At 40.5% G+C, this 26,217-nt stretch overlaps 2 protein-coding genes across 3 annotated transcripts in view; one reads left to right on the top strand and one right to left on the bottom strand.

The window, feature by feature from the left end:
* Nucleotides 1-781: 781 nt before the first annotated feature.
* ZBTB33 (zinc finger and BTB domain containing 33) lies at nucleotides 782-8,617 on the top strand. Its single transcript, XM_024567051.4, has 2 exons — nucleotides 782-1,140; nucleotides 3,664-8,617. The coding sequence occupies exon 2, from the start codon at nucleotides 3,666-3,668 to the stop codon at nucleotides 5,682-5,684; it is 2,019 nt and encodes a 672-aa protein (XP_024422819.1). The 5' UTR covers nucleotides 782-1,140; nucleotides 3,664-3,665; the 3' UTR covers nucleotides 5,685-8,617.
* A 633-nt stretch (nucleotides 8,618-9,250) lies between these two features.
* Nucleotides 9,251-26,217, bottom strand: part of TMEM255A (transmembrane protein 255A) — a 49,763-nt gene continuing 32,796 nt past the window's right edge. The window contains exons 8-10 of one of the 2 annotated variants that reach the window (XM_024566773.4): nucleotides 25,326-25,488; nucleotides 18,412-18,555; nucleotides 9,251-11,760 (exon numbers count right to left, since the gene is read on the bottom strand). In XM_024566773.4, coding sequence (XP_024422541.1) covers nucleotides 11,602-11,760; nucleotides 18,412-18,555; nucleotides 25,326-25,488 — 466 coding nt within the window. In that variant the 3' untranslated portion in view covers nucleotides 9,251-11,601. The remainder of the gene's footprint in view (nucleotides 11,761-18,411; nucleotides 18,556-25,325; nucleotides 25,489-26,217) is intronic. The other variant, XM_024566771.4, reaches the window with a different exon arrangement.

Below are 26,217 nucleotides of genomic sequence, written 5' to 3'. Positions count from 1 at the left end.
TTCCCAGTCAGGGCGCATGGGTTATGTGCCTGGTCCCTGGGTGGTGTGCATGAGAAAGGCAACCAATCAATATTTCTCTCCTTCTCTTTCTCCCTCCCTTTCCCTCTCTCTAAAAAAAAGAAATAAAATCTTTAAAAATAATAATAGTAAATCAACAATGAAGGTGTTAACATTATTCATCATTCAAAATACAGCTGAAACATTAACATTCAGTTTGCTATTCTCTTCTCTGTGTTCTATACCTTGTACAAACACTTTTGTCCACATTTGGTTGTCTCTCTACTGGGCTCTTTGAAAAGGTAGAGATCTTGGCTTATTCATTTTTGCATTCCACAGAACCTAGGATAAGATTTGGTATAGATCAAACAAGTCGGTCAGTAAATGACAGTTGAAATTAAGGAATTAACATCGTACTGCATCATTTAGTAGTCAATTGAGAAGATAGTACTTGTCCAGACACTAGATTGACTTCTTAAAAATAGTTACTGTAACGTATTTGTTATCTTGTTATCGTAGAAGTTTTATTACCACAATTTGATAAAATCTATTTCATTTATTAGGTTTTTTCAAGGTGTTTTATCATCTAAGAAACAGGCTAATAGAGCAGTTTCCAACTTGCAGAAGAAATGAAACCCAGTCTCAAAGTTTTTACACCGGAGATGCTTACACTGGATTTAGATGAAAGTGTCTAGCGTCCCTTGCATCGCCACCGCAGTGACTGCATTATCCCTACTTTTCTCTTTCCTTTTTCCCACTCTTTCGCCCTCCGGAAAGGGCCGAATATTCCAAGAGCTTCCTAGTTTTCCTATGCCGCCTTACGGAAGGAGCCGAAGGCGGAGTGGGGCGCCGAAGCAGGCGAGCCTGGAGCTGGGCCCCTTCCGGAAAGACCCGAAATGTGCTCGGAAGTGTAGGGAGACTTCGACTTCAGCGCTTCGCCCCCGCGCTGTGCCCTCTGTCGGCGGCGTCGGGCAGCGGTTGCAGCGGTGGCAGCAGGAGGCGGCAGCCGCGTCGACGTCGCCCAAGACTGGAGCGACGTTTAAAGAAGGAGCCGAATAGCCGCGGAGTCCTGCCTCTTGTTGTTGGAGGACTCCCACCCATCGGCGCGGCCTGACGAGGAGAAGCGGCGGCACAGGGAAGCAGGTGAGGACCCGGCCCGACCCGGGAGGGGCGAGGGGCGCGCTGCTTCCTCCATCCCTGGGCCGCGCCTGCGTCTGCATTCTCCCCGTTTGAACCAGGAAGCGCCCAAGTCGGAGGCTTCGCTCCTCCGGTCCTTTCTTTGTGTGGGCCCAGGAGTGAAGGAGGGGGCGAACCAGGAAGGCCGCGGCGCGGTCCCCTTCGCCGTCAGGGGCCCGGGGGCTGCCTGTGCCCTGGGTAGGCCTGGAGCGTGGGGAGCCCTCCACAGAGATCCACTTGGCTTTTTCCTTGCCCCTCTGCCTGCCTTTTTTGTGTTTTTTTTTTTTCCTCCTCCTTGCCCCTACTTTGATTTAGAGCCTTTCTGCCGGGCCCATCCTCCTCTTCCGTCCCCTTCCCAGGGCACAACAATGCCGCCTGCTCGGCCTCATCCCCTCCTAGCACCTCCACCCTCCTCTTTGCCACCTTCTACTTTCCCCAGCTCGCCTTATTACTCCCGCCCTCACTGTGCTGCGCCTACCGTTTGTGTTTGCAAGAAGCTGCGTTTTTGCTTGAATTGGGGTTAAAAACCTAGGTTGCAGCCGACTGGGTGCAAATGGGGAAGAGGGGGTGGAGGAAGGGAGATGGGGTTCAGCTGCCGCAGGGAGCCGCGTGTTGGTTTGTTTCACCCCCTCGTGGATGGCGTTTTGGCTTTTCCACCATCGCCTGCCCCCAGTGAAGAATTTCTCTGCCAATGTTGCGGAAAGGCTTTTGCAGTCAGGTCGCAAGTCTTAGGGTGGGTTCAGACCGATTTGTGTTGTTCCTGGGCCCACCCTAAGCGGGAGGAGGAAGAAACCTAAATAAAATGAAACCAACTCCCAGTGTCACCGGGACACATCCATTTAACTCATGTCTCCATTAGAAAAACCCATTTGCAAGTGACAAAAATTGTGGAATCGTGTTCAGAAAACCCATCTATCGACTAAAAAGTGACTTATTTCGAAATTCCCATATTTCTGAAGACCTGGTTACTGGCTCGCTGTCCAAAGGTCACCCTTTCTGATGAGTGCAATCATAGTAACCTGGAATTCCTTGGGGCTGTTAATGGGCAATGCCTTATTATTGATGATGATTTAAATCCTTGCTCTCTAGGCTTCTCACTTTTTGTTTTTAAGCTGTAATTTTGAAATACTGAGAAGATATTTGAGATGCGTTGCCTTCCACGTGTATATAACTTAAAGCCCTGTAACAGTGGTACTATTCTGGTAACTCTAAAGGGACAGAATATTAGCAATAAAAGTGTTTCCTTACCAAAAGTACTTATCAGCTAATACATATATATGTGTGTGTGTATGTGTGTGTATATCACACAACTGAATATCACTATTATTGGGAATATCTATTGAGAAGTGCAAATAGCAATGCCATTTACTGACATCCCCCCATATTTCTAGAGTAATGTCTGCTCTGTTCCAATAAGTTTGTTTTCATTTTCACTAACCCATTTAATGTGAAAAAAGTTCTCATACCAATGCGCATAATTCTTTATAAATAAAATGTATTCGTGCAAATAAGCATTAAGAAATGTTAAACTTTCCTTTTCCTTTGTCTTGTTTTTTAAGTAGCATTTGTTTACTTCATTTGGCACTCTTTAACATTCCACCTCTGGAGATTGTAAGAGCAGAGAGGTGAGGGGAAAGAGAAAGGGGAGGAAGAAAGGAGAGGGTACTGAAAGGTGTTTAATGGTGATGAGGCACTGCAATTTAAATAAGAACAGAAGCATAATGGGAAGTTTAGAGGTAATACTTCTCAGTGCTTATAAATGCTGATTCAGTCATTGGCTGCAGGGAGTAGCTTTTGAATATGTTCTTGAAGATAAGTTCAAATTTAGGAAGAGTATATATTTCAGACACCAAGATTTTCTGACATTTAAATCATTCATTTACAGGTGAAATAACTTTTATGTGATCATGAGGAAGATTTTTCTTAAAAAAGTTTTAAGACAGCTAAAACTTTTCTTGAAGAAAAAAAAGAAAATTGGAACTAAGGAAATTAATTATAATCTTTAAAAATTGCTTAGTGGTGATGCATGTATTTGAGATTCAAAGGAAGAGATTACTGTTCACATCTGTAGATCAATTTAAAACTTGCTTGTTTCTTCTTAGGGTGAAGTCATGAAATTTGACACATGGTCCAAAACCCAATCCATACGAACAATTTATATAAAAGCCAAAAAGTTATGGCAAACTTTGGTTAAAACTTGCACGAACTGACCTGACTGGTATAGCTCAGGGAGTCCCTGGTTGATTCCCAGTCACAGCACATGCCTGGGTTACAGGCAAGGTTCCTGGTTGGGGGTGTGCCAGAGGCAACTGATTAATGTTTCTCTCCCTCTCTTTCTCCTTCCTTTTCTCAGTCTCTAAAAATAAATAAATGAAATCTTTTTAAAAAACTTGAACAAACTATTTAATGATGCTTTAGCTAAAATTCTGAATGATAAAGTACTTTTGTTTTTCTTTCCTAATCGTCTTTCATCCCCTCTTTCTCTTATAGGCATGGAGAGTAGAAAACTGATTTCTGCTACAGACATTCAGTACTCTGGCAGTCTGCTGAACTCCTTGAATGAGCAACGTGGCCATGGACTCTTCTGTGATGTTACCGTTATTGTGGAAGACCGAAAATTCCGGGCCCACAGGAATATTCTTTCTGCTTCTAGTACTTACTTCCATCAGCTCTTCTCAGTTGCTGGGCAAGTTGTTGAACTGAGTTTTATAAGAGCAGAGATCTTTGCAGAAATTCTCAATTATATCTATAGTTCTAAAATTGTTCGTGTTAGATCAGATTTACTTGATGAGTTAATTAAATCAGGGCAGTTATTAGGAGTTAAATTTATAGCAGAGCTTGGTGTCCCATTGTCACAGGTTAAAAGCATCTCAGGTACAGCTCAGGATGGTAATGCTGAAAACTTACCTCCTGGTTCTAGTGACAAGAACCTTGAAATACAAAAATCGAAAGACGAAGCCCAAGATAATGGGGCCACTATAATGCCTATTATAACAGAGTCTTTTTCCTTATCTGCTGAAGATTATGAGACAAAAAAGATCATTGTTACTGATTCAGATGATGATGATGATGACGTCATTTTCTGCTCTGAGATCCTGCCTGCAAAGGAGACTTTACCAAGTACCAGTGCAGTGGCACAGGTCCAGCCTAACCCAGGCTCTGTTGCTATTTCAGATGTCACACCTTGTGCTAGCAATAACTCTCCCCCTTTAACAAATATCACACCTACTCAGAAACTTCCTACTCCTGTGAATCAGGCAACTCTGAGCCAAACACAAGGAAGTGAAAAATTGCTGGTATCTTCAGCCCCGACACATCTGACTCCTAACATTATTTTGTTAAATCAGACACCACTTACTACACCACCAAATGTCAGTTCTTCACTTCCAAATCATATGCCTCCTTCAATCAATTTACTTGTGCAGAATCAGCAGACACCAAACAGTGCCGTTTTAACAGGAAACAAGGCCAATGAAGAGGAGGAGGAGGAAATTATAGATGATGATGATGACACTATTAGCTCCAGTCCAGATTCGGCCGTCAGTAATACATCTTTGGTCCCACAGGCTGATATCCCCCAAAATACCACTTTTGATGGATCACTGATACAGAAGATGCAGATCCCTACACTTCTGCAAGAGCCACTTTCCAATTCTTTAAAAATTTCAGATATAATTACTAGAAACACTAATGATCCAGGTATAGAATCAAAACATCTAATGGAGGGTCAGAAGATCATTACTTTAGATACAGCTACTGAAATTGAAGGCTTGTCGACTGGTTGCAAGGTTTATGCAAATATCGGTGAAGATACTTATGACATAGTGATCCCTGTCAAAGATGACCCTGACGAAGGGGAAGCCAGACTTGAGAATGAGATACCAAAAACATCTAGCAGTGAGACAGCAAACAAACGTATGAAAGTAAAACATGATGATCACTATGAGTTAATAGTAGACGGAAGGGTCTATTATATCTGTATTGTATGCAAAAGGTCATATGTCTGTCTGACAAGCTTGCGGAGACATTTTAACATTCATTCTTGGGAAAAGAAGTATCCTTGCCGTTACTGTGAGAAGGTATTTCCTCTTGCAGAATACCGTACAAAGCATGAAATTCATCACACAGGGGAGCGAAGGTATCAATGTTTGGCCTGTGGCAAATCTTTCATCAACTATCAGTTTATGTCTTCACATATAAAGTCAGTTCATAGTCAAGATCCGTCTGGAGACTCAAAGCTTTATCGTTTACATCCATGCAGGTCTTTACAGATCAGACAATATGCATACCTCTCTGATAGGTCAGGCACTGTGCCTGTGATGAAGGATGATGGTATTGGGTATAAGGTTGATGCTGGGAAAGAACCTCCAGTAGGGACCACATCCACTCCTCAGAACAAACCAATGACCTGGGAAGATATTTTTATTCAGCAGGAAAATGATTCAATTTTTAAACAGAATGTAACAGATGGCAGTACTGAGTTTGAATTTATAATACCAGAATCTTACTGAACTCTTGAAATATCAAAGTTTTGTTTTGGATTAAGGGGAAAGGATTTCAGAAGACCTATAAAGAAAATTAAGGATTTGATCTGTCATGTCATCTGAAGGTAGTTTAGTTGGATTATTTGTTGATAATTTTTAGAAGCAAATTATTCTGAAAGTTTAAGTAGAGATTGAAAAGTCCCACCTCCCAGGTATCTGTTTATATAGTTAGCTTTCAGCTCATTTAAAAGAGGCAAAAAAAAAAAAAAAAAAAAAAAAAAAGGCTTGGAGAGATAGTTTCCTGAATAGAATTTGAAGCAGTCTGAATGTTCTTTGAAAATAACTGGAGTTATTAGCATACCCTAGTATATCTTAAAGTTTCCCCTTCTATGTTAGCACTTTACTGCTGAATTCTCAATTTCCTTAATATTGAGACTATAAATGTGTCATGTCTTGTAGATGGCATAAAATGTAAACACGAACTTCTAAAGTTGTTTGGAAAATTTTGAAATAAGTCTCCGTGTGGTTGTGTATTCCGCTAGTCCAAATGGATAGCAACCTCCTGCCTCCCCCCATGAAAATGGCCATGCAGACAAGTCTCATCTGAAGAATTAGTTTTAGCCAATTAGATTTAAATCTTGCTTTTATTGTCATAGTATGGAAAAGAATGGTGGCTGGGACTGTGTATATATACCTTTCCTATGTGGTCTTTGTGGGCAAAAATACTAATCTCTGTAATGCAGGCAAGAGGAGATGAAAAGTTCTGTTGCCGGTTTTTTGTTTTTTTTTTTTGAATTTTTGCTCTTACATAGATAGAAACAGTGTGTAAGTGAATGGAGATTGCCTTTTTGCTCATTATGGTTAAAAGTAGTCCTATGGAAACTTTCAAATTTTGAATCTGTAAGCCACCAAAATAAATCTTTAATTCTATATAAATCTTTATACATGATAGATTGCAGAAATGAGACTCCTACATATTTTGGGTAGGGGGCTACCGGCATATATTTTTCAATGTTCATATTACTTAGAATCTATAATAGGAAGTTTTCATTTGAAATAGCTGAATCAGTGATCTAGTATTTTCCTTTCAGCAGGACCTTTTAAAATAAGTTCCATTCCACCTGCAAATTGCTGCAATATTATAGCAATCAGACTATATATGGAATGTAATATAGACTTGTTGATTCCCATTTATCTCGAGAACAGTAAATACCACCTTTCTTCCTTTTAAAATGACACATATTTAAACACTTAGAAAATAACGTAAAAACTTATGGAAGTGCTAGAACTAAAAGGAAGCAGGTTGGAAAATATAGCCTAGCATTTATAACAGGATTAACTTGTTGAACTCCTTCTGTAAATGACTTTGCAAAGGAAAAAATTTAATAGATACTGAAAAAGATTGTTGTGCATAGTTATTAGTCATGTGTAACTTTGCTTAAGTAATGCTTAATTCAACATAGGTATTTTCTTTCTCCTTAACCATGTATTTTTAAAAACTAGTCTATTTCTTGACTTTGAACTTAAAGCTTTAATTGTAATTTCTCACATATGTCATTCTTCTGATGGTAAGCTGGATTGAAGATAATGGTTTCAGTGTTTCTTAAGCTGGTAGCTGAGGGTATCATGCATCAGTATTTTCAATAATACAAGGAGAAAGAAAAAATAATCCTTTGCTTACCAAGGACTAGAATGATGTGCATCTGTTTTCTGTTCTGTGAGTCTAGACCTTCAAAAACCATTTTATAAATTAATCCTTGGAAAATTTTAAATTACCTTATAACTTAAGACTCGGTGATCTCTGGACTTACAATGTGTTTCCTTTCTGTGCAGATATTGATAGCATTACTCTTTGGCTATAGGGTGCATTCTGAAATATTTTCAGTGGAAATTTGGGTTTCATTAATGCTATTTCACCAGTTAGACATAATTCCACAAGTGTGAATGATACTGATGCCAGCAGAGCTTCCAGACCTTTCAGACTTAACTTCTAGGTAAATTAGTTTGTCATCATAAAACTTGGTAGTTTCTACAAGGGTAGTATGACAAACCAGGAATTCTATAATGGAAAACTATCCAGTCTAAGTAATATGGGTATAATTTTTTGCTGCTGCTGTGCTGTATGTAAATCCTGAGTATGGAATTTAAACTGTGCCTACTGAAGGTATCTTTTGGAGTTTGTGGGGAGGAGGAAAACTGGAAATTAAATGGTATTTTTGCCAGAAGACTCTTAATTGCATGTATTTCTGGGTCTTCAGTTTTTCTAGAAGTTTCTATATTCAAAGTTGGGAATTCATGTGGAATATTCCTTTGGCGCTAACACCCTTTACTTCCAATATTTATTGGGTTGAAAATCTGCAGCAAGACACTGCTTAAAACTTATCATGGGGTTTTCCTGTTTTATAGTTAGTTTTCTGGCTATTGAATTTCACTTTTTCTTTCAAGTTGGCTTCAAATTTGCTCATATGATAGATTACCTATAACTATTCTGGATAGGAACTGTTTGAAATAGCAATTTGTTAAAAAGATATGACAAGGTGAAACTGCTCAAACTAAGCAAAGATTTTTAAATGCCACAGAAATCTTGCAAGATTCACTTTAAAATATATTTTAAATGAGCATTATCATTTTGGTGGTAATGATTCCCCACGTGCAACTACTATGAGGAATTGATGCTGCATTTTTCCTGTTGTACCAAAAAGATAAAACAAGTGGTAAAAAACACCCAAGGTATTTTGTATGGTCAAAGCATGCATATTCTAAGAATTAATTGCTAATTCAACAGCACTGGCTTCCTCACCTCTGTCAATCATATGAAACCGTGTTCATTTACACCTAATGCTGTAATATTCATATTTGTACAATCTTCCCTATCATGACTTTAAGTTCCACTTTTCATTAACTGTTACCTGAGATTAGTTCGTAGAGCTTCATACAGCAAAATAAAATGTTTTAATTCTGATTTTTGAGTGCACTTTTTACAAGATTATCTTTCATAAATTATATAGACCTATGTATTCTGTTGTTTTTCAATTTTTGTCACAGGAGATTGAAGCTATATTTCTGATGACAGCATGACAAAATTTTCCATTGGGTTTATATGTTGGTTATTTGCATTGCCCAATGCATCTTGAACCCTAATAGTCAAAAGTAAGTCAGCTGCTGTCAGTCACTTTAGAGCAGTGGTTTTCAACCTTTTTCATCTCAGGGCACACATAAACTAATTACTAAAATTTTATGGCACACCAAAAAATATACAGGGTCCGGCAGAAGTAACACCTGCTTGAATGTGGTTGGTAGGGTAATAATATGGATGTAATCATTTATAGTTTTAATTTGAACATTTCATCTAAAATGTCATATAGTGTGTTTGAGTGTGATATTGTTATGTTACAGAATTACATGCTTATGATTTTGTAATAAAAGATTTTGTAATAAAAAAGGGGTGTTATTTGTGCCGGACCCTGGTTTTTTGTTTTTTTGATTTTGTTTTGTTTGCTGATCTGACAAAAAAATAGGTATAATTTTGATTCATTTACACAGGATGGCTGTTGTGTTGGCTTTTGTCATTTTTTATTTTGACAAACTAAGGGACAAGAGTATTTTAAAAATTCTTGTGGCACACCATTTGAAAATAGCTACTTTAGAGCATTTGTGACACTTGTAGATTCCATGAAGACATATATGAGTAGATAAGGAGGAGGATAGTTTTATTAATTTGAAACATCACAAAAGCAGTCTGGGTTTCCAACATGGCAGTGATAAAGATTTTAAGCAACATCCAGTTTATATAGATTCTGGATTAATATTTTAATGTTTCATGCCCAGTTCATTACTTTAAAGCAGAATTAAGAATAAAGCAGTAAATATTACAAAATACAGTCAAGGTACATATTGGAAATACAAATTCCTTCATTACAGCAAATGTTTTGCAAAAGAGTAAAGCAGCAAATATTAATTTTTCTAAGGTAACATGCACTTCATATAATTCAATGTAATAAAAAAGAAGCTGCTTAAATTAAGTGTTACAAAATCTGTACTGTTTCAAGTTATTTTGTAAAGTAAGAAAAATACATAGAAATGAGTCATAGAATCTTAACACTTTAAGAAATGTGATAAATGTAGGATATACATACTGTGTAATGGTGCCTTTTAAAAAATTAAGTCATACACAGTCACTAAAGCAAAAGGTAAAGTGTAAACAGCAAAAAATTTCATTGAGTATTACAAGTTGATATTTGTACTGTAAGTTAATTGGTCATTAGTCCCTTTTTGAAATCCAATAGAATTTTAATATGCTCAGAACTATAGAAAATAATAGTAACTTTACCTAACAGAAAGGATTATAGTTTTTCAGATTTGAAATCTGGATGAGACATCATTCGTGATGCTGAAAGTTAAACTGAATGTTTTGCAAACATTTACTGTGAACAGTGAGTGCACTTGTTGTGCCTTGATAATTCTTGGTGGCTGGATCTCTACAAGGTAAATGGGAGCACCAGCATTTGCCTGCTACCTCTAATCAGAGTTGGGAGGTAGCAAAATGGGCTGGAAAATTTTCCAGTATGTGTTCTGTTTGCAGAACTGTCTAATTAGGTACCCTCCTGTAGCCCCTGTATTTTGACGTGATATGATTGTAGGGTTATCAGTCTTTCTTTAAATCAGTCCTTGGGGTAACAAAAGATTGCAATGAAAGTGTTCATTTTGAATTGAAGGCATGAGCGCCAAAATGTTAAATCCATCAAGTTGATTTAAAGCCATGTCTGATTAAAATAAGTGTACAAATACGTACCACAATGTGCCAGATGGATTTTAAACACTACAATAACACTTAAGAAGTTATCAAGTTGGCTAAATTTGAGGTTTTGCAGATTTAAAGCAGCACTGTAATGCTTCCATAATCTTGAACACTGTCATGATTGGTCTCAGCAGGAAAAGGGACCAATAAGAGCAGTGGCATTAAAACACAGATGATTCGTTTGGGGTAGGGTGCAAGATACGTGCGGTTCGCTAGGGTTGAAGCACAATATTTGAAGATTAAATAGTCACAAAGATTAGTAACAATTCATGTCACGACCCAAGAACCTAATCTAGCATTTTAAACTCTGAATTTTAACTATAAGATTTATGTCTGTAGCAAATGTATTTTGTAATACTGCAACATGTAGTGGAACCACTGTCTCCTAAGTTATCAGATATATAACAGATCTTAGAACATCTCACATGTTGCTCTCTATGTATTCCAATGCTTCTGGAACAATCAACCCTGTTTCCCACTACTTGAGGGAATATTGCACTTTTCCCTTTGGGAGGTACCAATAACAAAAGCCGAGCTGAATGATCACGACAGCAACTTTTTCAATACTCATAGAGAAGAAAGGAGTAAGAGATGGGGACAGCTTTTTCCAACATCCAGATACAAGCAAACAAAATCCTAGTCAGGGCTCTCTGCATTGGAACTACTGTGCAGCCCCATCATCTGGGAGATTTTCCTTAGGAACTGACTTTAGCGGTAGGGAAAGATAGAGCTTATAACCCAGGTACTTCAACTGAGGTACTAGGGTAGCAATCTGCTAAGGGCCTGAGGACAACACTCAATTTACACCAAATGAAACAGATGGCAACCATACTTCTGCTGAATACAGAAGTAGAGCCATAGGGTAATGCATGTCCAAACATGATAAGCTTCTTGCTGGGCTGGATCCCCAGCCTTGCTTAGAGCATGTGCAGTGTTCCTCTTGGAAGTCCTGGGTTCAGCCTAGCCACCCCTGCTCGGCACTGATAATGAATAAGCTTCATTCCTATCTTTCCCTAGCCTGGCAGGCCATTGTAAAACTCAAAACTATGCATAAGAATCACACTTTAAATTGTGTACCCTAAACACTTCCACTAAAGCAGAAATACAAAAGCCACAACAATTCCAGTAGCCAGCAGGCATTCCTCTTTAGGGACTGTAAGGTGGTGGCTTTTCAAAAGGCGGGTAGTAGGGTGGAGAGTAACGGGGTGGTGCGCTGGAGGACCACATGTAGCTGGGTGAAGGAGAGGCAGACTGGGGCTCATCAGAAAGTCCAGAAGGAGGGGAGGATGGAAAGACACCAGAATGCTGTGTAATGAAAATAAAACAACATCATTTTGGGCAGGGAGGTTGCAATTCCCCAAAGTCAGTTGTTATTTAAAAATGAGTATGGACCAAATTTGTTTTTGTTTGGATCAACAAAGAGCTCCTAGGACCTCACAAAGTTAATTAGGGGCATGAAACTTGCCTGGTCCCACTTTCTCTCAGCCTCTCAGGCTGTAAAGCTCATGCAGAGATATCTTGGACGACTCCTACCTCTCCCCTTAAAGCCCTTTTCCACGTTTATAAACCAAGCCTTCAATACTTCTCCCTGAGCTATGGAAATAGCATCCCAACTAGTTTTCAAAAAGGTTGTTTGGGCCTTAAGAACATTTGAGGTTAAGTCATTAATACCTAGGAAAGTCTTTGCAATAAGAATGTACTACAGAGCCCATCTCATAAAAAAACAAAACAAAAACTAAGGTCACAGAGGTTAAGTGGCTTTCTTGGATATGGAGTCTTAATCTAAGCCTAATAATTTTGATTTCATCTTAGCAAGGGCAGGGTAGGGTTGAGAGAAAAGAAGAACAAAGGTATGGATAAAAGGGAGGAGCAATCTTTCAGGTTGTCAAGACACGGAGGATTCCATTTTACTTTGTGTTGTCTAACTTTGGTGGTCTTTGAGAAGGGAGTGGTTTTGGATTTAAGAAATACCCAGGGAATTATTAGGAGTCATTTGCCACTTCTCTTTGCCTGGCTCACGTATACCCTGGACCCTAATGATTTTCCTGCTCAAGGAGAGTTGGCCTGTTTTGTTCATTGCTGTATCCCCCCAGAGCTCAGAACAGAGCTTGGCAAGTAGTAGGTATTCAATAAATGTTGAATGAGTGACTAACCTCAGGAGTATATAAGATGAACCTGGCATATTTTAAAAAAATGATACTATTTTCAAAGAATATGGTCATACCTCATGGGAACTATTGCCTTGCTACAACAGTGGAGCATAACTGGGGCCTGAAGGCTGGAGGGGGCTGCAGGGGTGGCAAGAGGCAAGAGGCCAGTTTTAGGCTCTCTGGAAGAGCAAACAGAAGTCAACAAATAGGGCTGGAGAATGGCAATTTTCTCTTGTGTCTCAACTCTAGGAGGAACTGGTATATTAAAAAAAAAAAAAAAAAAAAAGAGCCACTAACACCAAAATTTCTGAAGAGTTCAAATACTGTTAGGGGAGGTCACACCTTTACTTTGTTCTGCTGACCAGAGTCTGAGTAGATCATGTCCTTTTTCCAAGCCTGGGGCAATCTAGAGTCAGCCTTAACATGAGGTTTCTGGAGCCTGAGGTCAGTTGGCTGATTCTCTTCATCCCTGGTCCTGACCACTGCCCAGGTTTCTATGCCTTACTGAAAAGAGACTGTAGGGGCAGTCTTCCCCCTCCTGCCCTGCCCCACCCATTGTTTCATCTTGGATGAAAGAATGACAGGGTCATACAACCTGCAAAGCTGTTTAAGGCAAATCAACCTCAGGCAGTGGACTCAAGACAAGCCAGATTCCTTTCTGAAATCTCAATTTTTCTCCTCCCTCCAAGAAAATGTGTGTTCTTAAGACATCAGTATCATGGTTTCCTAGTTTTCTACTCCATCTCCAGAACTCTTTCTCCTTCTCTCCCTCCTTTTCTGCTGCTTTCTTCAACTAAGAACACTGACCACTTAACTGGAGAGGAGAGCAAAAACCCACCAGGGACCAGATTCAATGCTGGGGGTGTGGTCCTCTGCCTTTTTAAATCCTGCTCCAGGATGGTAAGAGTCGGGAGGCCATTCGTATGTGTTCCCAGCCACAGAGGGGAGGGGCGAGTTTCCTACAGTGGAGCTACAGGCAGTTCTGTCCTGAGAGGCATTTAAAGGCTTTTGTGGGCAGCAACTTCTGTGGGTGGCAGTTGTACACTTTGATAATAAAAGGGGATGGTATAACGGCCTTTGGTTTTCACTTCTCAGTTTCATGTTTGGGAAGTATTAGGGGGAAGGGGTGGGATGATTTTCACTTCCTTTGAGGATGCTGGGAGTCTAAAGGATAAAATTGAAGAGTTCCTGGCAGAGCTACAGAGCTCATTGGCTGCAGTCCACACACCCGTGGGGTTTGAGTTGTTGGAGGAGGGGTGGGGAGAAGGCCCACAGTACCAGTGCATAGTTTCCTAGCAACAGGCAAGCACCTTGGGAAAGATCTGGCTTTGTTGCAGCTGGGGAACTGGCCTGGTGCATTTTGGTTCCTGCCTAAGAGTCGACTTTACTAATGGGGCAGGCAGCTCAGAAGAGCAGAGCTTTGAACCCTTGCACACCACATAGCATAAAAAACATCTAAAGAGCCTACTGCTAGGTCTAGTCACCTCAAACTTCCTGAGCTGCCTGCAGGCTGATGGCCCCAGAAAAGGAGCATCACCTTTTTAGGACACACACAGCTCCCCTCTTCCATCTTAGCCTGACCTCTCTCTGCAGGATGGCTGACCCACACTCTACAGAACCAATGTGCATTTCTGTCACAGTGGCCTTCCTTCTTCAGGAGCACTGGGAGGCAGTGACTCAGAAAATGGCCCTGACAGTGACCAAGTGATATAAGTTACCAGCAAGAGATGCTGTGTCCCCAGGGGAAAATCCAGGATCTCCTGGTCTTTGCATTCCCCCTTGGTTTCTGCCCCAGAAAGCAAAGCCACAGAAGATAGAGAGAAGAGTGGCTAAAAGGAAAAGGAAGGAAAACGGGAGTCAGAAACCAGAGAAAGCTGGAGAATAAAGGAAAATCTTGGCAGGAGAAGGAAAATAAAGGGAAAAAGTTGGGTGGCAGCAGCAACACCTTCTAAGGCTCTCAGCAACCTGTAATATACACTGCCTCCCCCAGGACTAAAGCAAGCCTTTCATTAAATAGGTCCAATTTATAATGGGTCATTTCTCACAGCTAAGATGAAATCTAGTGCATACCCTCATATGAGTGAATAAAGAACATAAACAGAGGTGCTTGCATTTTTCATAGGCTTAGACTTTTGTTTTAAGCTAAACTTGGCAATTCACCAAATGGACAGGAAAGGGATCAGTCCATGATAAGACTAAAGTAGGGGGACTGGCCCAGCAGGCCAGACTGGGAAGTATGGCTGGAATCCTTAAGGGGTTTACATAAAGCTACACTGACTGGGTCGACTTTCCCAGCAGAGGTGGAAACCGATGCTTTTGACCTGAAAGACTTTGGACTACTTGGCTGAAGCTAAAGGACAAGTAATGGGGAAATGAAGGTGAAGGGCAAGAGAAGTGAGTGTTGGGGAGTTGAGCAGGAAAGCAAATGTAGTCTTAGTTTGTCTCCTTCCTGGCTTGGGGAATGGAGAGTTCATTAGAAGCAAGGACACCTTGGAGCCCAATATTTGAAAAAGTGTTGTTTCTCCAAGCTCAGCACTCACAGCATCCTCAGGGCCAGCTGACCAGACCCAAGTGTTCACTCATGTCTGATACAAAGAAATGTTCCCAAGCTTCCTAACTGAACAAATACCTAATAAGCATATGACTCTGAGGGGTTCAAACAAAATCCTTTCTTCTCTTCCTTCTACCAGCCTTGGGGTAAAAGGGAAGCAGAAGTCTTCAAACTTTAAGTCACATAAATAGCCCTATTTGGGAATGACCAGAATGGGGAACTCATCTAGAAGAAAATCTAGAAAGGTCAGCTTTCCTGGTATAATTTGAGCCCTTTTACTATCTAAGAAGAGCTCTGGATTTTTCTTTGGCAGGGTGATTCTTGTGGTTTTATTGTCAGAGCTGGTATACATTTTGCTAAATGCTTTCTATCTCTCTGAGAACATAAGCAGATGTTCCTCTATTCTATTGGCTTTATTGGGTAAAGACTGGCATTTCCTCCTATGAAACTATAAGGGAATGGAATTTAGTAAACAAAACAAGCTCAACTCAAACACTGGGACAAAACACCATTTAAGTTCTACAGGGAAACAAATCACTTAACATACTCCTCAAATCTGCACCACACAACTATAAAGTCTCCGAACTGGAAATACAAAAGACAGCTTAAACCTAGGGAACGAACCTGGAAAGATATGAGTCCCAGCAGTCTCTGCAGTGCTGAGCAATTTAATAATGTAATAAGAGACACTTTCTGACTCATGATTAGGAATCCCATAATTTAAACCAGTAGAAAGTATACATATCTTAAAATTAACTTGGGGAAAGATCTGTGTGTGTTCAAATTTACAACTTTTCCGAAGAACCCTCAAGCCCATCTCTGGAGTCAGACCTGGATTCAAATCCTTGCTCTTCCCCTTACCATCTCTTTGCCAAAGTCACTTACTTTCACTGACTTAGTCATCTCAACTTAAAAATAGGAATGGCAAGGGTACTTCCTTCAAAGGAATAAATAAGATGATGTATGTAAAACACTTCTTAGCACAGTACCTGGCACATAGTAAGTGCTCAATGTATGGCAGCTGTTATTAAAAAGTAGAGGCCCCCTCAAATCCCTGGAGGCCCTGCTATGAGCCCATAGTGTAGGTTTGGGTATGGTAGCTATATTTGGATCCCTTTGCTGGGTTAGGTACCCTGTTTCTGGGTTTCCATAACACTCTTGGGAACAGTCTACTTTTTGTCCCCACTGCTCTCCCCTAGCACTCCCTCAAGCCTAGGGACTATGTCTTATTCATAACGCAAGTCCTATGCCTCATTCAGTTTCTTTATCCACAGCTCCTAGCACAGTGGCTGGCACATGGAAACACATAGTAAACATTAACTGAACATAAACCAGCAGCCTGAGTCACCACTGGCATTGTCAATCTTGCTGTCATCCCTGGGGTAGTGTTTGAATGAAGAATAATGGAGAGAGAGAAAGCTCCATATGCTGAAGTGGGGCTTCTTAGAGTTTGCAACAACCATCACTAGGGAGATTATTGTCCCTATTTAAGGGGCTCATTACAAAGTGAACGTTCCTAAAATCAATATAATCTATATAGTTTACTTTGATGTAAAAAAATGGAGGGGGCCTCTTCGGCTAAACCCATGTGTTGCCCCTGTATCTTAGGATGACTTTTTGTTATAGGGGCCCCAAGAGAATGGTGACCCTCCTTGTGTTAGCTACAACATTCTTGCATTCTATTAAAGGATTCCTCTTCTGCCTGTCTTACCAATGAAATTATCTATGCACTTTTTGAATATATTTGTGTTTTCCAGTTTACATCATCTATTTGGGTAACAAGTTCCCTAAATTGTTTACCTGTGAATAAGTAAGTTTTAAAACAAGTTCTAACATTATATGTTCCAAGCTTTAATGGACACCTTCTTGTTCTAGTATTGTATTTTATAACAGCGAGCAAGTCCATGTTCACACTATATGTACAGGTGTCCCTTGATATCCATTGGGGATTGGTTCCAGGACCCCTCACGAATACCAAAGTCCTTGGATGCTCAAACCCTTATATAAAATGCCATAGGACAATGCATATAGTTGCCCCTTCACATTTGCAAATTCTCAATGGCAGATAGAAAATACTGTTTTCCATCTGTGATTGATTGAATTTGTAGATGCAAAATCCTGGGATACAGAGGGCCAACTGTGTATTTCTTGAAAAAAAATACATGTGTAATTGGACCTGCACAGTTCAAACCTGTATTGTTCAAGGGTCAACTGTATTACTATTGCAGAGTCCTAGACCTCCCCAAGCAGTATCTAAATCAAAGAAAAATAATGCTTGGTTCAACTAAGTGGGCTTTTCCACTTTCAATTATTTTGTTAATCTGAAACTGAAATTATGTAGCCCAAGGGCTTTGAATTTGTAAACTGGCTATTTAACTGGAAGTACCCCTAAACACTCATAGTTTTATGTCCCCTTGGAGCATTTATGGCCTCTTAGTCAATAGAAGTAAATTCATTATGAGCCTCCATTCCTTCAAAGATGTTGCCTTTGGTTCCCAAAGTTTGAATTAACCAGATTTTAGTGTAATTCCACTTTTCTGTGGTCAAGGTTTACCATCACTGAAAATGTCTAAAGGACCACTTTATTTGTTTTCCCAAAGGGTCTAGTTAAGTTCTTTGCACACAATGAATCCATTTTAAATAAGTGCCTTTTTTGGTTCTGTTTTTCTGTGCTTAGTTTGGGGAAAGTGCAAATTTGGTAACACTATTCCTAACCTATTTGGTAATAGGGCAACAAATACGAAGGAGGTGTTATAAAAATATTTTTTCTGTGTAGTCCTAGTTAGGAAGTCTGCAGAAAAAGAAAGGATTGTTACAGATTTGATTAAAACCCTTGCGTGGCTCAGAATGTCCTTATGCTAAGGAGCAGGACTAGGCCTCACACTGTGGCAGAGAAATGGAAAAAACCACTGTTGGACAAGGGTCTATGGTAAAGTACTAATGATACTACCATCTTCTCCTTGGTGTAGGTCAAGGCAATTTGAGACACCTTGATCCTATTTTTTCTCTCCCCTATTCTTCCATCTCTCTGTTTCTTCTTGTGTCATTCTCACCCTTCCCATTCATCCTGTCTTTGCATGCCTACACAGTCCTTATGCTAGTCAGTGGTACACACAGGCTGCTAAAAAGCCATCAGGGATAGAGTGCCTGGCTACCTCATACATCTTGGGGAGGTTCCATGATTAAAGAGAGAACAAGAGAGCATGAGTGAGAGCAAGGGTAATGGATAGTTCTTTTTTTTTTTTCAAAACATACCTGAAAGTCATAAGCAGAATATGGTGGCAGGTGAGGAGGGCTATGGTAGTAAGTATTGTAGGATGCCACTTGAGGACGAGCATAGTAAGAAACAGTTGGATGAGCATTCTCAACAGAACAGTTCAGCGCTGGGAGAGTTGGATTCTGGAGAAAACCACACATTAGAAAACAACATTAATGTTCATCACTAGGAAGATGGTTAAATAAACCAAGGTATATCCATGCAGCTATTGATAAACAATTTAGTGACAGAAAATGTTGTCCAGGATATTTTGTTAAATAAAAAACAAAAACAAGTCACCAGCAAAACTATGGAAACAAAGATCAGTGGTTGCTCAGGATTGAGGTTGGAAGAAGGGATTAGTAGGTGGAGCATAGAGGATTTTTAGGGAACTAAAAATACTCTACGTGATTTTATAATGATGGATCTGTCATTGTACATTTACCCAAATCCTAGAATGTGCAAATCCAACAGTAAACCATATGGTAAACTATGAACTTCAGGTGATTATGATGTGTCAGTGTACGTTCACCCGTGGTAACAAATGTACCAGTCTGGTGGGGAATGTTGATAATGGGGGAGGCTATGCTTGTATGAAAAGGGGATATATAGGAAATCTCTGATTCTTCCTGTCAATTTGGTTGTAAACCTAAAACTGCTCTAAATTTTTTTTTTTAAAAGGAAGCCACCACATCTAACAAATCACTACCTGGAAACATGAAAACATCTGGGAGATACACAATGGATTGATTCAGAATAAATTCTTTCCAAAATCAAAAACATAAAAAAAATAAAAAGGAAGCTACCATGTTATATTAATATAGTATGATCCCAATTTATGTAAAAATGAAGACCTAAGCAACTATATGAGTATGGTATGTTTTTAAATATAAAGAAATTAATCTGGAAACATTCACAACACTATTAACTATGGTTATCTCTGGGGCGGGGAGTAGTATTAGGAGGTAAATTGAGACTCTTCACTTTCTGTTATACAGCCAAAGTTTCCACAACTAATAGGTATTACTCATGTCATTTCCCCCAACTTATTAAAAAAAAATTCAAACCTAGCCCTGGCTGGTGTGGCTCAGTGGATTGACTGCCAGCCTGCAAACCAGGGGATCACCAGTTTGATTCCCTGTCTAGGACATGTGCTTGGGTTTCGGGCCAGGTCCCCAGTTGAGGCAATCACACATCCAAGTTTCTGTCCCTCTCTTTCTCTCTCCCTTCCCCTCTCCCTAAAAATAAATAAATAAAATCTTTACAAAAATTTAAACCTATAGAAAATTTAAAATTATTTATATATGTGATATTCTAAAACAACAAGAAGAAGACCCAGAATACGCAATGTCAAATACACAATATACAAGGCTGAATAGGCTACTGCTCTTGCTGTGACAAAAATGTGATGAATCACAAAGGGTTTGTAAAAGTTGTGAGGATTCTGGTAAACTCCAACTTTGTGAAGGAACTCTCATGTAGACATGAAGTGTATTTATTTATCATGAGCCCTGCAGGCTGGAGGCAAAACCCTAGTAGTGAAAAGAAACCATGAAAGACCAAGCAGAATATATTATTCTTTTTCTGCAAACAAAACAATGCAAAAAGAAATGAATACCATTTTTATAACAGAGAAGATCTGGGTGGAATGTGTAGCCCTTCAAGGGTTTAAGCTAATCTTGTCCAGGATGGGAGTCCTGCTCCCAACAGGACCAAAGTATTGCTAAAAGAAGTCACCACTGCTCATCAGTTCCCCAAAAGACTGTGATTTGTATCTTTTCAGTGCCACATGGGTCAAGGTGTGGGGCAAATATTTTTTTTCTATTTTCCATGTCATTGACACTTCCTCCATTTGTGTGGGTAATTAGAGCTGTTTACAAAATCAATGTGTCTTATTTCTGGTACACATCTACTCTATGTTAACAGAGAGCAGAAGCTTCCTCTCAAGTGATAAAAATGTGTGGGCAGGCTTTGGCACTGGCATAGGCAACCGTGTCAGGGTGTTGGCAGGGGAAACTCCTTTACAGCAAGTTTCAACACAGTTCTGTTGCTCTCTTCCTTGGAGTGGGTTACTGTTTACATTTCTAGTAGGTTTGAAGAACTACAAGTCTTAGTCATTATGATGCATCCCATAGACAACCAGAGAAATGTTTGTCAGCCTCTCTCATGTGTGGGAGAGAGCAGAGATATTGGCCATTCCAAGGGTAGGTTCGCATTACAGAGGAAGAGTGCTCAGAAATGCCCTTACCTCTCCACCAGAATTCTAAGAAGAGATTTCATCCCTGAGGAAGTTCCAGAAATCATGTTCTCTAGGTCTTCTGTCAATTAAAAACACACCCTCCATAATAAAAAGAGAGATGACTAACCAAGATGGATTGGTTAGTCATTATCTATGTTTATCAGAAAACATTCTTATACTTGGTTGTTAATACTTTGGGTGCAATAGCATGGTTTATCTAATACATAATAATGGATCAGTGGTTCATTGTGTACTTTCTCAGAACAACAACAAATTACTTCCAAATCTCTTTCCCAGTTGAATAGCTAACATATGGCCAATTTTGATTCCTGCTGTAGTAATTCATTAATTAAACAAATAATGCATGAATTATTTGTATTGAGTTAAAGAGATAAGAAGATAAATAGTATTTTTATAACTTGCTAGCCAATTAGAGTATTTCTGGGTTTAGGGCTTTATTATTCTTATTACTTTGTTTTTATAGATTTCTTTTCCTAAAAGTGAAATGTCACCAATGAAATCTCAATAATATCCATCAATAACTAAATAAATAAATACACACCTTCCAGCTCTTCAAAATGAAACCAAATAAACCATATCTTCTATGCAAATAAATTAAGCCTAACCATAGAGAAACATCATACAATGTAAACTCTATGTATAAGTTTGTGTGTGGGGGGTCAGCAAGGCCGGGGTGGGGGGCGGGGGCCAGGAAAATCTTTGAAATCTTTTGAAATCTTTGACTATTACAGAGAAAGAAACAGAAGAAACATTAGAGGAAGATTGAATGAGCACTGAAAAGCCACAGAGAGAAGAGAATCAAGAGTAGAGGATACAGAAAAAATAGACAGGGCAGCAAGATAAGATGAGGTATCAAAGGGAGGTGAAGTAAAGATCTGGGCAGGGAAGGAGCAAAAGAGATGGCCCCAAATAAATGCCCTGGTTATATTTTAAAATCGATAATTCTGATTTTACAATAAATTTGGGCACTGCCTCTATTTGTGTGTGCATACAGGAATGTGTGTGTGTTTCTGTTAAAATTCTCGTGTTTAGGCAACGAGACCCCCATTACTGATCAGTAGCATTCTGAGCTCCAGTGAAACAAAGGTTACTAGATAGCACAGGATACGGTGAAAGCAATCTTGTCTGGACAAAACTGAGTCTGTTTTGAAACAATGATTGTGGACTTTGGAAAGAATGCCACTTTTATTCCTCTCCACTTTACTCCAAACCAGAGACAGCAGTTAGGAGAAAATGACAAGATTTAATCACTTTGGAAAGATTCATCTCTAATCCTTATAGCTTTGGTCAACAAATACTTCATCAAACATTTTCTTTAAGATCCTTTTTACCAAGCACCCCTGGTCAGGGAATGAAGACATTCTTTTTCCTTTCAGGGTCCCACAACTCTGGAAATGGTGGCTCCTAGCTGAGGGCTGCCAGCTTGTAGCCTTTGGCTCCTATCCTCACTCCCTAGAGAATGGCTTTCATCAGCTAGCGCCCTTGAGTCTCTCTGCAGACCCCAGGGCATCCCACTTAGAGGGAGGTACACCACCAGTCACCAACCACATTTGAACCAAGGCTGAGGATTTTATTTAGGTTCACTTAATTGATGTTCCAGGATTTTATACACCATGTCTCATTTTATTTTTTAACTTTTGTAAAGATTTTATTTATTTTATTTTTAGAGAGACTGGAAGGGAGAGAGAGAGGGAGAGAAACATCAATGTGTGGTTGCCTCTTGCATGCTCCCTACTGGGGACCTGGACCACAACCCAGGCATGTGCCCTGACTGGGAATCAAACTGGTAACCCTTTGGTTCACAGGCAGGCACCCAATCCACTGAACCACAGCAGCCAGGACTAATTTTAATAAAGTGAGCTAAGTAGTTCCTCCATGGTGCCCCCATCTTATACTCCTACTACTAGTGTTCTCTCACCTCATGAATCAAATATCTTGCCCCCCTGATCTTTGCTTTCATCTTTCATTTTCCCCACTGGTCCTTACCTGAGGTCCCAGGCTTGGTTGGCATTTGATAATCATCAGAACTTTTCTTGCCCTCCTCCTTTACTGTTAAAGAAGCTCAACAGTTGGAAACAGCTTGCTTTAACTTTTTTTTTTTAATTAAAGCAGCTAAACAAAGGAGGTAATGTCTGTGAAAACACTTGTAGAACCAGAAAAGGCTAACCAAATCCTAGTTAGGAGGAGCTGGGATGGAGTAGAAAGAGCAAAGGCTCTGGCATCTGAGAAACTGGGCTTCAGTCCCAGCTCTGCTGTTTAGCTCTGGGCAAGTCACTTGAACTGTGTTGGCCTTTTCCTCATCTGTGAAATGGGGCAGTAACACTCACCTCATAAGCTACTAGCAGTGGTAAGGAGTGGAGAAAGTAATTGTGCAAAAGCATTTTGTACAGAGTAAAGGGCCATTACTGCCACCTATGAGGACAGACTGTCAAAAAACCCCTATCCCCCTTAGAGAGGAAAGGTCACAGTGAAATTATGAGTCCAGAAATAAGCCTAGACATCAATGGTCCACTGAATCTCGACAAGGGTCCTTGGCAGAACCCCACTGAACCTACCAAGTAGCTATCACCCACTCCATTTGTGCCTCAGGGTAGCTCTGCTACCACTTCTGAAAGTTCTAGGAATGATTCAGAGAACTCTTCACACCTGTCCTGATGTCCCATCTCCTCAACTCACCAACCCAGGAGCTTCTCTGCTGGCCAGCCAGCAGGCCTGTCTCAGATTCAGCTTTCACTTGCACCCTGGGGGAAGTCTCCAAGAACAAAGGGCATTCTTTTCTCCAAAGAAGCCCCAACCCAGAAACAGCTTTTCCGCTTTCTCACCAAAAGCTCCCTCAGGCCCAAACAGGAAATCCTTCTCCCTCCTCCTTCTCCTCAAGGGCCCCACCTTGTTGACGCTTGGCCTACTCCTCTGTGCTTGGGCTTTCCTGAGTGGGAGGAAGGGCATGGGAATGAGAAGTACGCATATGAAAAGAGGGAGAGAAAAAGAGACAAAGAGAGACAGACAGACAGGCTGGGCATGAGCAGGAAAGAATTTCTCTTGACTTAGGGTCACCAGCAGGAACACTCAGTACTTCCAGTCAGCCCGGTTCTGCCAGAGACTTGCTGCCCCAAACTGCAGTTTTTCTTTAGCCCACCTTTCATTTTCCATTACCTATCCTTTTGACAGTCCAGAGTCAAATACCAACTGCCTTTTAGGTTCCCATTCCTCAGGAACCCCAAAATGGGACAGAAATAGCCAAGGGCCTAGGTAGGGGTGTCAAACTCATTTTCACCGGGGGCCACATCAGCCTCGTGGTTGCCTTCAAAGGCCCCAATGTAATTTAGGACTGTATAAATGTAACTACTCCTTAACAGTTAAGCGAGAGCTTGGTGTTGCCACCAGGTAGAACAAGGTGGAAGATTTGGCCCAAGGGCCTTGTGTTTGCCACCTATGGCCAAGGGGCTATCTGCCTCATTTCTAGGATCCAAGGAAAGCCCTTTTTAGGGACAAAATAATTCCCTAAACACATGAGGGACATTCTTACAAAGCAGTGGTTTGCAACCCTGGCTGCAGATCACAATCTCCTGGGCTTCAATTTAGATCAATTAAATCAGAATCTCAGGAGGAGGGGTCCAGGAATCTAGGTTTTTTAAGCACCACAAGTGATTCTGTTCTAAGAGGAAGCCAGGAGGCTAATCATAGCTCTAAGTCTATTATCTTTATAATTTGAGATCAAGGTTTATTTTTTATTTTTCATTTTTTAATTGATTTTAGAGAGAGAGAGAGAGGTATTGATTTGTTGTTCCACTTATTTATGCATTCATTGGTTAATTCTTGTTTGTGTCCTGACAGGGGATCAAACCTACAACCTTGGTGTATTGTGATGACACTCTAACCGACTGAGCTACCTGGCCAGGGCAGACATCAAAGTTTATTAAACAAGCAAATAAATGCTTAGAAATGCTTTAAAAACAAAAGAAGAAAAGAGCTCACTATTATGAAGCATCTACTGGGTGGTGAGTCCTGCTATGCCTTTGCAGACACACATGGAAAGATAGAAAAGAATTGAAAAGGAGGATAGGGAATGTGGGGAGGCTGAGATTGCGGTTGAAGTTGAGGTTGAGGACAAGACCTAGCAAGCAGCTTAGGCTAGGGCTGGTTCTCCGAATGCAGGGGGTGGCGTAAGAGTCCAGATGCACTTTCTGGAGAAACTCCAGGATGAAATTCCTGAGAGGGGGAAACTAGCATTAATCTTACCTGTAGCTAAAAAACCTCTTTCCTTCCATCTCTCCCCAAGTCTGTTAGGGGAAAAACTACCCAAAAAGGTTTCTGCTAAAAGTCTGTGTGTGGGGGCCTGGGGAGGGGAGAGTTTGAAAAGGCTATGTTTACATAATTGGCATGAATCAGAGAGATGAGAACACCCTCCCTCCCACCCCCACTCCCAGAATGTGCCTCAAGAACATAGGCAACTGATGTTAACAGGAAATATTTGCAGACAGACAGCATTACCTGGCTCCTTCAACTTGAGATGTTTGAAGGCAGTTAGTTACATTCTTGAAGCAATTGCTTCTGATTCTTCCCTTCAAAACATGGGTCCCCATGCTCCTAACCACCCAGCCTGGCCCTCGCCTCCAATAGGGGCCTGCGAGGAATGGGAAGACCCTTCCTTACCATGTCCTTAAAGCCTCCAAGAACAGCGGCAGTGATGATGCCCAGGAACAGGCCGACGATGTTGAGAATGGTGGCAGACCAGAGCAGGTGGTAGAGGTGGATGATGTCCTGGCAACTGCTGACATCGATGTATTCATAGTACCCACCAGTGATTTCCACCCGGCTGGACAGGGATAAACACACTTCAGTCAGTCCCAGGGTGCAAGCTGGCTCTTAGGGCATTGGCTAACATACAGATATGGTAAGGGGCATCATAGCCATGAATGCACATGGGGAGCAAGACACTATAATAAATCTAAGTGTGATGGCTGCTTGTAAAAAAAATACTACCTGCCAGAGAAACACTTGTTACCATCACTAACACTAATCCTAGATGACATTTATTGACACTTGCAATGGGCCAGGCACAGTGTATATATGTGACTTCATTAAACCTGTGCTAATATGGCGGTTACTAGTCAGATGTGGCTATATAATTTTTTTTATTTTTTATTTATTTATTTTTACAGAGGGGGAAGGAGGGAGAAAAAGAGTGAGAGAAACACCAATGTGTAGTTGCCTCTTGTGTACCCCGCACTGGGGACCTGGCCCACAACCCAGGCATGTGCCCTGACTGGGAATCAAACTGGTGACCCTTTGGTTCACAGGGCGGCATTCAATCCACTGAGCCACATCAGCCAGGGCTATAAATTTAAATTAACTAACATTAAGTAAAATTTTAACAATTCAGTTCTTCAGTCTCATCAGCCACATGTTATGTGCTCAATATCCACACTTGTAAGGGCCACACTAGTGGCTGCTTACTGTACTGGAAAGAGCAGATTACTGAACATTTCCATCATTGCATGAGTTCTATTAGACAGCACTGTAAATCCTTACAGTACTCTATGAG

The sequence above is a fragment of the Desmodus rotundus genome, chromosome X (genome assembly GCF_022682495.2).
Source record: "Desmodus rotundus isolate HL8 chromosome X, HLdesRot8A.1, whole genome shotgun sequence".
NCBI classification, from domain to species: Eukaryota; Metazoa; Chordata; class Mammalia; order Chiroptera; family Phyllostomidae; genus Desmodus; species Desmodus rotundus.
The sequence above is the reverse complement of the archived record's forward strand: the minus strand, read 5'-3'. Positions and strand labels throughout refer to the sequence as shown.

Coding starts and splice junctions, on each gene's coding strand:
- ZBTB33 (XM_024567051.4), top strand. CDS start 3,666: ATGGAGAGTAGAAAACTGATTTCTGCTACAGACATTCAGTACTCTGGC.